Genomic DNA, 13,363 nt, shown 5'->3' with positions numbered 1-13,363 from the left:
AATAAATGTCTGCATTGATTAATTCTTCAAAATATGATAGTCTTTTACTACAATTTGACTATACAGAAAAAACTAGAAAGCTTCAAGTATTGAATAGGAGTCAGACATTTGTTTGCCTTGTTGTACTTTGAAATGAAACTGGAAAAAATTGGAAAAAAAGAGGGAGAACTAAGTCACATTTAGGCTTCTTAACTTGCTCATTCTGATTATTGGGCAAAGAATCATGTCACTAAGTCAGGCAGGACAAATGTGATCTGCTCTCTGTTTCAAGTCAGAAAACTGTGGACTTACTAGTCAGACAAAGAAAACACATTTTTCAAAAAGGGGATTTCTTAGCACAGTGTAACTTTTGTTGAGGTTAATAAATGTGTGTCATGATAATAAACAGCCTACATAAACTCATTAAACCTTAGTCCTATAGGCCCTATAGCATAGGGAATAAACTATATCTATGTTTAAAACATACATGAGGTGAACCGGAATGCAAGCCCACACTACACAATGGAGAAACATCTACATGGACACAGCCAGCTCAAACAATAGACACTGGGGCTCTCAGATTTGGAGACCGTCTAAGGGAGACAGGACAGAATTATTACAGCAGAAACTAGTTGATCACCTTAAAATCAAAGCAGACCACATGATTCAAATACAAACAACAATAACAAAAAGCCTACAATGACTATGCCCATCAATGAAAAATCTTGCAGTTCCGCCCTCTAGACAGGGTCAAACAAAAGCTGCCAAGAATTCTAAGAATTAGATCTAATAGAGTGCTTTATTCTAACAAGCAGTCTCTTTGGTATAATTCTCATAGTAACCTAGTAATCTCAGATGAGGAGATAGGGCTTTAGCAAACTGACACAGTTTGCCCAAAGGAGGCAAAGTAATAGAATAAAAAGAGCAATGGCTTTAGAGTCATGATAGGATTTGTTTTGAGCCTCAGCTCTACTACTTTATCACTTAGCAGTTAAGTCACAAGTGGGCAACTTCTCTAAGCCTCAGGTTCTTGATCTGTAAAATGAGGATAACAGTACTTATTTCATAGGACTGTTGTAGGATTCAAGGAGATAAAATACATAAATTGCTTGGCACAGTTCCCAGCACATATTAAGTGCCTAACAAGGGATAACTTAACCATTTAACCACTGATCCTGAGAAAGCTATTTAACCTCTTGACCTGTACACTTTTATTTTCATGCAATGGTACTGACAATATCTACTTAACAGAGTCATTGGGATGATAAAATATATGCAATTTTGGGTACAGGAATGATGTGTCTACATGTGCACAGACTTAAAACTTAAAAGGACACATATCTAATAAATGGCAGACACATACCTAGAACCTGATTGTCTATGTTGAGTCCTCTTACTATTCACACAGATAGATACTCCTAACTATTATCCAAACATAGAAGAACATTTTCACATAACTCCAATGAGAAGACAGCAATCTAGCAATTCCCATGAAAATGAGATTTAAAAGCAAAATATGCAATTACCTGAATTAAGGGCTCACTCAACATGCTTTCATTAACCTCCAGAATGACGTTTTTTATTTCTTCATATGGCATACGATACGATCCTAGGAAGATAGCTAAAATAAAAGTTGATTTTATTAAAAAGAGAGCAGCACCACAACTTTAAAGCCCAAATAAATACCTGATTTCCATTTCATAGACTTAAAATATGAAATCTCTCACTAATATTAATCTACATAATTATGAACAAACAAAAGTAGTTTCCATTAGCTAAGGCTCTAATGTTTAGAGCTCATGCGTATTTATATGTCTGTGTGTATATTTAGCTGCTAAGTCATGTCCGACTCTTTGTGACCCCATGGAGTGTAGCCCACTAGGCTACTCTGTCCATGGGATTCTCCAGGCAAGAATACTGGAGTGGATTGCATTCCCTTCTTCAGTGGACCTTCATGACCCAAGGATTGAACCTGGGTCTCCGGCCTTGCAGGAGGATTCTTTACCATCTGAGCCACCAGGGAAGCCACGTGTGTATTTATATGGAAGATAAATCTACTAACAGCACGGATAACTACATGCTTAGGCATTTTAGATGAAGCAAATACAAAATAACCCATGAAAAGTTAGAAACTGTATCTCAAGTTAGCTTTTTAATTCAACACTGAATTTACTGTGGAGATTGTCAGAGGCATTCAATACAGCACCTCTCAAGGAAGACAGTAAAGTAACCTGACACTAAAAAAAAGCTATCAGTCTACTTTGAAGTTCTCCCACATAAGAAAAAGTTAAAGTGTCTGAATCATCAAATGTTCCCTAAATCTTTGATGACATTTATGCAGTATGCTATTAGTTGCTTTTTATGTTGAATCACGATTTCCCTTGTCAACTTTTTATTAATTGGATATATATTATGTCATATGGGAATAATTCAACAAATTATACCTAGGAAAGTTCACACTGACTCAGAAAACATTGCTCAATAATACATTTCACTTTCACCTCCATTGAACATACTTTTTAAAGAACATACATGTGTTCTTATCCCGAGAACATGAATATGTTCCAAAGAGTTTTTTTTTTTTTTTCATGGAGAAGTCTATATGGCTTAACTGTACCTAATGAAAAGCATACTTTCTGTCCAGGCAAACAATTATATAGACATAAACACCAAATGAGATCACCAGAATCCAAATAAATAATGTTATGAGATATCAACTAGCAATTAAAATCATTTTGTGTTTCTTTAAAAAAAAAAGTGCTGAACATCCACTTTATAAAGGAAAATAGACTGTCAGATAAGCAATGTACATATGCAGAACAATTATTAGGAGACTGCTTTTCTGAAAGCAACATTCCTACTGACAGAAGAATAAGAATGATGAGTTATTTTAATCTGATTCTCTATAGCACATTCTTTCACAAAATAAACTCCCATGGTATTTCTTTGCATAATTAGAAATGCTTGATGTGCTGAATTTCTCAAGCATAGTGTTTTAGTATCCTTAGAATATAAACACAGCATAATGTGGTGCCAAAAAAAATGCTGAATTTAATATAGAGGGAAGACTATATATTAAAAAAGAAAAAACAAAACAAAACTTCAGGCCTGAGTAAATGAAGATGGGTTTAAATGTCCAGCTACTTTAGCAAAAGTTTACTTAATGGCTGACTGGTTTGTTAAAGGCTTTAAGGTCCACTAACCAATTTTATATGGCAGTGGTTAACAACTTAACTCACTCACATCACAATTCCTTCAAACACAAAGCAATAGCAATAAAAGGATTCAACCAATGTGACTAGTGAATACTCTAAAACCATCACTCTCAGGTCTAGGCAGAAGAAAATAAAAACACCACTTTTCAACTCTGCTTTCATTCTCACTTTGGCCTCTTAACAATGCAGAATTCCAAAGCCTTTTATTCATAAAAGTTCCACCTGGCCTGGCCAAGGCTAAATTATAGAGGGAGTCCATTCTGGCTGAATGATAAAAAGGCAACCTAAATCATGTTTACACCAAATTTTGTTTCCAATAGATGTTAAATATACCTGCTCAAAGAAGTTACAACTTTGCTTTAAAAACGTCCAACAATCCCTTATCACTACCATCACCACCACTCCCTAGGTAGAAAATATCACATACAAAGGTTCTGTGCTGTTTTGGGATCCAAAATTCTCAACTCTTTCACTTTCTTCTTTGTAGGTATGGTCTTCTTTTCTTCTAAAGCTTCTGCATTCTTTTGAACTGAAAGAAAAATGTTGATAGATAAATAATAATACTGCTAATCCAAATACATGGACTAACATGAGTAAGGCATATTAACTACATTAATAAAGCTCATGCCCAAATCCATAAATAGGTTTATTTCATTAGTTCAAGGAAGAGGATGAACATAAAAATATAGACCTGTTTAGAGTTTTCCCTACAAATTAAATATTAGCACTTAAGTAGAAAAGATAAGCCAAATAGAACCAAAAATCAATTGCTGCTTCTTAACTAATGTGGACCATTAATTACTGCTTACCAGGTTCCTACAGCAGCACAGGAATTAAACATATAGTAAAATCTCCCTAATTTGGACTAATTGAAGAAAAAGGCAAACATGTATTTATCCTGAAATATGCTAAAATTAAGGCAGGTTTGAAATTGCTTCAAAGTTATCTAAGGTAACTTGAAGGCTAAACAGGTCGCCATATGAAAACCCCTACTGAGACTGCTTTGCAGAACAGATATTAATCATTTGCCAGTTAGACAACAGTTAGTACCTATTTGCACACTCATAATGAAGGAATCTCAAAGACAGGGTGTTTTGAGTAAGTTTCCTTTGTCTCCTTCACCATATTTTAGTAATATTTGCTTTCTTTGAACAAAAGATTTATTTACCCTACATTCAGAAGGTAACCCTTGAGTTCCAAACAGTTAAAATGTCTTGAAACTGTGAAGGGTGACAGTGTCATGGAGGCGCCTTAGACCTCCCCCAAAAAAGTCTCCCTGATCACCCCCATCAGCCCTCCCCTCAAAGAAGCCATCTCTCAAACCAAAGTGAAAAACATCATGCTGTCTGCAATGAAAAGGAGGCTTTATCTCAAATCCCTTAAGCCCTCCTATACAGAAATTCTACAGCTACCATTATATTCCTGTGTTGGCAGTTTACCTCTGCTAATATAAAAACAGGGTTGTAGGTAATGGGACCATGAAAAAATATGAGAAAAGTAAAGGCAACATTTTCCAGTCAACTAGAATGATATGCTCTTGTACCCACACTCTTGCTGCCAAATTTTACCACAAAGTCACATGACCATTATCATGCTGGTTCATTATTACTTTTACAAAGTATAACTTTATTTTCAGGCAATTACTATTTTTGTTATATTTATTTATCTGATCTTTGTTAAGGAGATCACAAATGAGTTACTGATTTTCTTATTTTCTTTAGAGGAAAAGTAACCCACAAACACAGTACTTTTTTTTTTTTTTTTGGCTAAGGTTTGTGTTCACAGATATGTGCATCTGGAAAAATTTCTACAAGGCATCAAAATGTTGTGGTCCATTAAGACTCCCTTTGTTTTATTGCTATAAACTATAGAAAAATTAAATGAACTTACTAAAGAAATCAAGCAAAAATAATCACTAAAAACCTAGCAGTGCCATACTTTCCAGGTATGATCAATTTAACATAATGCAGAGTTCAAACAGGCTAGATAATTACACTTGACAAACATGATCTTATGGGAGTGAAAAGTAGTTTGCCATGTTTACTCAAGAAAAGAGAATTACTGGTACTGCTAGAAGAAAAATGACTTTCAATATATTTCTTAAAAAAAATCATCACAAGTGTTCCTCAAAGGATCTAGGAGCCCAGTGTATTTCCTATAAAATAATCAGCATATTAATTTATCCTAACTTTCAAGACACTTTCAGCTGAAGACTACTCTATATAAAGAAATGACAGTTCAAGAGTGAGGCCTTTTGTCATAAGAAAAAACTTAGCTGAATTTTACTGAAATTACTTGTAGAATCTTTTAGAAATGTGTGCTAGTCAAACAAAATAGTCAAGAAAAATATCCTAATCATTCAATATGCTTTCAATCCCAGTATGGGAGACTAATTAAGAAAGCACATATACAGTGAAAATCCTATACAGTATGAAAGACACATTATGATTATCCTGCAAACTAAGAGACTCCTGAATTACCCAAACATACATAATGGTCATTTTGTGCATCATCATATTTTTGCTTTTTTTTTAATTAAAGTATATTTCAATCTCTCCCCTTTTCAAATAAACAAGCTACTTAAAATGAAGATTAGATCTCTTAAATGCCTAGAGTTCACAGTTTTATTTTCTGAATCCTTACATATTTTCCTTGTATTATACTTTAGTTTATCTTGAGTTCAAGAAATGGGCTTCCCAGGTGGTGCCAGAAGTAAAGAATCCACCTGCCCATGCAGGAGAAACAGGAAACCTGGGTTCAAACCCTGGGTCAGGAAGATCCCCAGGAGTAGGAAATGGCAACCCACTCCAGTATTTATACCTGGAAAATCCCATGGACAGAGAAGCCTGGCAGGCTACAGTCCATGGGTTTGCCAAGAGTCAGACACAAATGAGCACTCACACATGTACAAAGAAATGAATAGGATCATTAGAGCAAACCTTGTTTAAAATAACTTCTTCACTAGACAGGCTTTCGGGAGCAATCATGTTTTCACCATGATCACTAGATATTAACCAGTGGCTCTTATCACCTTTGGGGGTTTCCCTGGGGGCTCAGCAATAAAGAATCCGCCTGAAATGCAGGAGACATGGGTTTGATCACTGGGTCAGAAAGATCTCCTGGAGGAGGAAATGGAAACCCGCTTCAGTATTCTTGCCTGGGAAATCTCATGGACAGAGGAGCCTGGCAGGCTACAATTCATGGGGTTGCAAAAAGAGTCGGATATGACTTAGTGACAAAACAACAATAATTATTGCCTTAGCAATCACAAGCACAGGCTTAGAAAATAGAGAATTTCAAGAGAGGTAATGATATATGAAATTTATCTATATAGTATCGAAGCTTTCAAACATTCAAAAGTCTCTGCTTTCATAAAGACCAGAAAATGCCACTTGTCTTAAGATTCTTTTATTTCAAATGTTTCTAATACTTGTAAAACTTAAATATTCCATGACTTAAATTAAAAATGGGTAACTCCACGACTCAATTAAAACTCAAATAGATATTTTTCCAAAGAGGACATTTGGAATGAACAACATAAAAAGATGCTCAGCATTGCTAATCATGAAGGGAAATGCACAACGAGATATCACCTCACGCTTGTTAAGATGACTACTGTTAAAAAAAAAAAAAAAGTGTTGGTGAGGATGTAGAGAAATTGGAAGCCTTGTACACTGTTAGTAGGAATGTAAAATGGTGCAGCCACTATGGAAAACAATACAAATATTCCTCAAATAATTAAAACAGAACTACCATACAGTCCAGCAATCCCACTTCTGGGTATATATCCAAAAGAACTGAAATTCAAATCTTGAAGAGTTATCTAAACTCCTATGCGGACTGCAGCATTATTTATAATACCCAAGATGTGGAAACAATCTAAATGTCCATCAAATGATGAATGAATAAAGAAAGTGTAATATATACATAGAATGGAATATTATTCAACTTTAAAAAATAAGGAAATCCCACCATTTGCAACAACATGGAAGAACCTGGAAGTCACTATGCTAAGTGAAATAAGCGATTCACAAAAGCACAAACACTGCAATGATTACACTTATGTAAGGAATCTAAAATATACGACTCATAGAAACAATGTAGAATGGTGTTTGCTAGGAGCTGGAGGAAGGGAGAAATGGAGAGTTACTGTTCAATGGATCATACTAGTTCAATGAGTTCTAGAGATCTGTGGCATAACACTGAGCCTACAATTAACAATGCTGTTGCTGCTGCTGCTGCTAAGTCACTTCAGTCGTGTCCGACTCTGTGTGACCCCACAGACGGCAGCCCACCAGGCTCCCCCGTCCCTGGGATTCTCCAGGCAAGAACACTGGAGTGGGCTGCCATTTCCTTCTCCAGTGCATGAAAGTGAAAAGTGAAAGTGAAGTCGCTCAGTTGTCTCCGACTCTTAGTGACCCCATAGACTGCAGCCCACCAGGCTCCTCTGTCCATGGGATTTTCCAGGCAAGAGTACTGGAGTGGGGTGCCATTGCCTTCTCTGTAACAATGCTGTACTGTGTACTTAAAAATTTCAGAGGGTTGCTCTCATGTGAAATGTGCTTATAACAACATAATTAATTTATAAACTTAAATTATAGTGATTCTATAATTATTTCAAATTACTTGAATGAGACTAAAGAGATAGTTTTTAATTCTCAATACAAAAATTTCAAATACTGATTTTATCAACAATGGCCCTATGGTCTTTAGGTTCACGACGCCTCCATTTTTATGTGATATCTCCTTGTGCAAATAAAAACCTATATAGCCACTGGGTTTGAAGCCACAGGATTAAATTAGAGTGCTTAAATTGACACTGCTAATCGACCAAATAATAATGAAACACTATAAAATACTGTCTGTAAGAATATAATGATGTAATAATAAAGACGTGTATTATTATTAAAGACATACTAACATCAAGATACTAATTATCTAAGATAAAATGCCCAGTGAGAATTCTTATATTTCCTATAAAACATGGATTTGTACATGCAATTGTACTATAAATTTATTCCTTTACAACTGAGGGATGCTCATGAGCATAAGTAAAGTAAACATGGTTATATTCTTTCCCCAATCTAATTTAGGCAATGTTCGGGAATCCCATGTTAATTTCTGCTATCACAGTGGATATACAAAACATGTGACAAGATGTTTGTAATTTGTAGCCAATATTAATATAAATGGGTATCACAATAATTTTCATGGTGATAACTAATCATAAATCATAATAAACGTTTTATAATTAATGTACCTCAAAATTCCTGTGAGAAAGATTGATTTCTAAAGTTGGCATCAATATTATTCATTCATTCACTCATTCATCCAGGACATATTTGTTGAACACCTACAATGTGTTAAGTCTAGCATGAGCATACAATGGTACACAAGACAAAAAATGTACTCATATGTCTTAAGTATGTGGACTTAGGAAAACTACTAATCATGGAAGTATGTCCAAAAGATATCTAACAATTGTGATTTATTTATCCATAATAATATAGCTTCAATGAATACAAGCATATGACTTAGAAAATCTCCTTTTTTGTTATCAGATGTCATAGTTCCACATTAGAGAACATTGTTATCTTAGAATCAACATCAACAAATGATGTGTTACATTTTATTATAAGAAATATATGGAAATTACTTCCTATTAAGTACCCTATACACAAAGCCACGGTAAATAAAGCTAATAATCGTAGTGTTTCAAGCCACAATGAAAATTTAGATAGCTTCCGGAGTGCATGTTCAGTCATGTCTGACTCTTTATCAACCTCCTAGACTGTAGCCTGCCAGGCTGCTCTATCCATGGGATTCTCCAGGCAAGAATATTGGTCTGGGTTGCCATTCCCTTCTTCAGGGAATCTTCCTGGTCCACGGATCGAATCCATGTCTCCTGCATCGACTGCATTGGCAGGTGTGTTCTTTACCACTGAACCACCTGGGAAGCCCTTATAGAGCTTCATGCATACATATATGTAGGGCTTCACTGGTGGCTCAGACAGTAAAGAATCTGCCTGCAATGTGGGAAACCCAGGTTGGATCCCCGGGTCAGGAAGATCCCCTGGAGAAGGGAATGGTTACCCACTCCAGTATTCTTGCCTGGAGAATTTCATTGACAGAGGACACTGACGGGCTATAGCTCATGGGGTCGCAAAGAGTAGAACATGACAGAGTGACGAACACTTTCACTTTCCCTCATATATTATATGTACCTCTATTCAACAAATAATGCCCAACTGTCACTTTAGATATATCATACAAACAAAAACAATTGTTATTTGCCTACATACCTACATATTTTAATCCATATGTATACAATTCCAAAAATGATTCTAACTACATGGAAATACTTTTTCATGTATTCCTTGAAAAAGCTGTTATTTTAACTTCACTTAATACTTTGATGTTTAAATGAGTGCAAGTATGACAAAGGCAGGCAGGGAAAGTCTACAGTGATTTCTGTGTGATAGCTACAATGATTTCTTTTTTGAATTATTATCTTCCACTCTCTTTACATCATCTTTACCCTCATATTCCTGGAAATACTATAAAACACAATTGAAAAATGGGCAAAGGATTATCTATGTACATATACACACAAAACATATGTATATGCATACACACAAAAGTGAGAAGTTTAATAATGGCAACAGTTACAGCAATAATAATAACGGTAGTAGTAGTAGCAGTGTTAACTACAACCACAATCATTACAACTCCCACCAAAATCAACTTTTATTAAATATTTGTTCTGTGTCTGGAACTAATTTTATATCACCTTATATGATATGTATTACCATTGTCATTTGACAAAGGAGGAAACTAAGCAACACAAATATTGAGTCATTTGCCCAAGTACACAATAGCTAGTACTAAACAGTTACTCGACTTCATGAGTAAATCAGGGAAATGTAAATGAAAACAATCAATGAAACACCATTTCACATTTATCAAATTGAAAATAACAAAAAAGTCTCACAAGACCCAGTATGGATGAGGAGATGGAGAAATAAGGATTTGATTGAGCCAACAGTGGCAATAAAAATTAGGACAACAATCTTAAAATTAGCATTTATTCATGCAAAATATAGTTAACATGTGCTCAGCTCATTATTATAACCCAATTCTTCCATTTATAGGTCAAATGATCAAGAAGACAAGTATGTTTAATGTACTTAAAAAAATTTCTATTGAGGTTTAACAATGCTGTGTTAGTTTTAGGTGTACAGCAAAGTGAATCAGTTATACATATACATATATCCACTCCATTTCAGATTATTTTCCCACATTGGCCATTACAGAATATTGAGTACAGTTCTCTGTGCTAAGCACATTAGGTCCTTACTAGCTGTCTATCTTATACATAGTAGTATGTGTATGTCAATCCAAGTCTTCCAATTTATCCCAATCCCCCTTACTCCCTGGAGCCATAAGTCTGTTTTCTATATATATAACTGTTTCTGTTTTGCAGATAAGTCCATTTGTACCCTTTTAGATTCCAGATATGTAATGTCATATGATATTTGTCTTTCTGTTTGACTTACTCACAATGACAATCGGTAGATCCACCCATGTTGCTGCAAATGGCATTATTACATTCTTTTTTATGGCTAATTTCATTGTATATAGGTACCACATCTTTATCCATTCATCTGTTGACGGACACTTAGGTTGCTTCCATGTCCTGCCTATTGTAAATAGTACCGCAGTGAACACTGGGGTGCATGGTTTTCGAATTATGGTTTTCTCCAGATACATGCCCAGGAGAGGGATTGCTGTATCATATGTTTATAACAGTAGAAAACTGGAAACAACCCACATGCCAGGGGTTATAGAATGGGTAAATAAATTATAGCATATTAATAGAATAGAATACAATGCAGCATTTACAGTGACAGTGTTACAGCTACATATTTCAACAGGAATAGATCCCAAATACAATGCTGAATGGAAAAATAAAAGTGGTTGTAAATGTTGTATGCTGTATATTAGCATTCCTCTAAATTGAAAATAAGACACAGGCTAATTTTCCATATTACTTATAAGTGAGTATATAGATACATATATTTATATACACCGAAAAATTATAAAAATATGGAATGGATATTCAAAAGATTAATGATGGTGTTTATCTTGGAGGAGGAAAGTGATACTGGAGAAAGTAGAACCCTGAAAGACTCAACTTTACCTCTAGTGTTTTATTTCTTTCAAAGCAAAGATCTATAGCAAATATGACAAAATGTAAGCATTTGTTCATTCTGGGAGGCTGCTGTATGGGTGTCTGCTATATCAGCCTGTGCAAAGTTCCATTTTTTCAATATAAAAATAAAATATGACTAGAGTGCGGCTTAAATATACCTGTCCCTTTTTATAGTCTACAGACTGATAGTTAGCCTTGGCAATCCCCAGGACCAAGTGTAAACAGGAATCAGAAACAACAGGGAAGAGAACAAAGGAAAAAAAAAATATAGGTCAAGATTAGTCATTGTGGAAAGCAAGCACGATTTTGTTTTCAACTGATTGTGAATCCATTTGGTGAGGGATAACACATTTGTTTACCAAACCTTGGAAGGAATGGCTGATGCAATATGCAGTGGGAGATTGCATCTCCATCTCCTTTTATAAGCTGCATATTACAGCTGTGAAGCTTCCCCTCTCTGCATTGCCTACAGCTGGGCACTAACTAAGGCATCCCACAGAAAGGTAGATTTCATCCTGACACCTGCATAGTACCTGAAGCCATAGGAATGGCATTACCAAAAGTGTTCCCAAAGTTTAAAGCACATTAAACAAGACTAATGGTGGGAATCTCATACACACACACACATACACATAATGATTTCCTAATTAAGGAACAAATCTTACTGGTTGTAGTACAGACAAGAACCCTCCCAAATCAGGCAGCACATGTTACTGCAAATTAACATCTGCATAACTTGTACACCTGTTCATTCAGCCAATTACTGAACACTGCTAAATGTCACGAGAACACTATGCTTAACAACATGCATAGCTAACATTGTATATCTTCAATTGGATCTCAATACCTAATCAGATAATGGATATTTTAGGAAGGACAAATAAAGTGGGCTTGGAGGTTTTAGGGAGGGTTTCCCTCATTTGAAATAATCATTTAAATGCCAAAACTGAAGTATAGTTCTTACTTCATCCCAGTGCTTGACAAAGGTGGTGGTGGGAGCCCTTCTGGCTAAACTTTAACCTCTGTGAATACCTTACTCAAGCTCTAGTTAATCCCTTTACCCGCAAATTGGATCAGGCTTTGTAAGTAGGGACTGATCAAGTACCTACAGGCCACTGCAAACACCCAGAGGACCTCCTGTTATATCAAATTTCCTAATTCATGTCACAAATCAATAAGTCCAGCAAGAAACTCTAAAAGCTAAGGGTGTCAAGGAAGACCGCTGGGAAAACATCACTGTAGGAATTACGAGGCTTAAGTCCAGTACTGCTAGGCTAATAGGACATTTTTTATTGAGAATACAGTTTGGGCATTCATCATATCCAGTCTTTTCTTTCTCAATGTGGTCCATTTCAGACTGGTACAAGTACTGCATACAATTCAGTTTAATGCAGAAGGCAATTAACTTTTTTGAACAAGAGGGAACAAAATAACACCCCAAGAGATGTGGAATCAGGACCTCAACTTGACAATGTAGGATTTTTCAGTCTGGGTTTCAAGTATACCGAGCATGTCTAGAAGAAGGTCAGCGTTCTAGATCCCACCAGGGACTTATTCAAATGACAGAAACTGGGAAACTCTCTTATAATAGTTTAAAAGAAACTTTTAAAAGAAAGTTTTTTCTCCTAAAAAAGAAACTTCTAATCTCCTAGATATTTCTACATAATTGCCCAATAATTGTCTCCAATTTAGCTCATCTCTTGCCTGACTCCAAAACCTGCTTTAGTCTTTTTCTCAAAAAATGGCAACTCAACTCCAATTGTTCAAAAAAAAGTCACAGTCATCATTGACTTTCTTCCTTCCCAGGCCACATTTCAGTCTTTGGCAAATCCAGCATTTGAACACTTCTCATACCTCCACATATACTGAAGGGTTTCAAGCCATCATTACTTCTAGCCCTTCTTTATTTATTGTTGTTCCGTCGCTAAGTCATTTCTGACTCTTTGTGACCCCATGG

At 35.6% G+C, this 13,363-nt stretch overlaps 1 protein-coding gene across 3 annotated transcripts in view; it reads right to left on the bottom strand.

Moving 5' to 3' along the window:
• DIAPH2 (diaphanous related formin 2) overlaps positions 1-13,363 on the bottom strand; it is a 941,635-nt gene that overhangs the window by 547,364 nt on the left and 380,908 nt on the right. For all 3 annotated transcript variants that reach the window (XM_061409121.1, XM_061409122.1, XM_061409123.1), the window contains 2 exons: positions 3,622-3,723; positions 1,506-1,600 (listed from right to left, as the gene is read on the bottom strand). In XM_061409121.1, coding sequence (XP_061265105.1) covers positions 1,506-1,600; positions 3,622-3,723 — 197 coding nt within the window. The remainder of the gene's footprint in view (positions 1-1,505; positions 1,601-3,621; positions 3,724-13,363) is intronic.

Source organism: Bos javanicus, chromosome X, assembly GCF_032452875.1.
Source record: "Bos javanicus breed banteng chromosome X, ARS-OSU_banteng_1.0, whole genome shotgun sequence".
In the NCBI taxonomy this organism is placed as follows: Eukaryota; Metazoa; Chordata; class Mammalia; order Artiodactyla; family Bovidae; genus Bos; species Bos javanicus.
The sequence above is the reverse complement of the archived record's forward strand: the minus strand, read 5'-3'. Positions and strand labels throughout refer to the sequence as shown.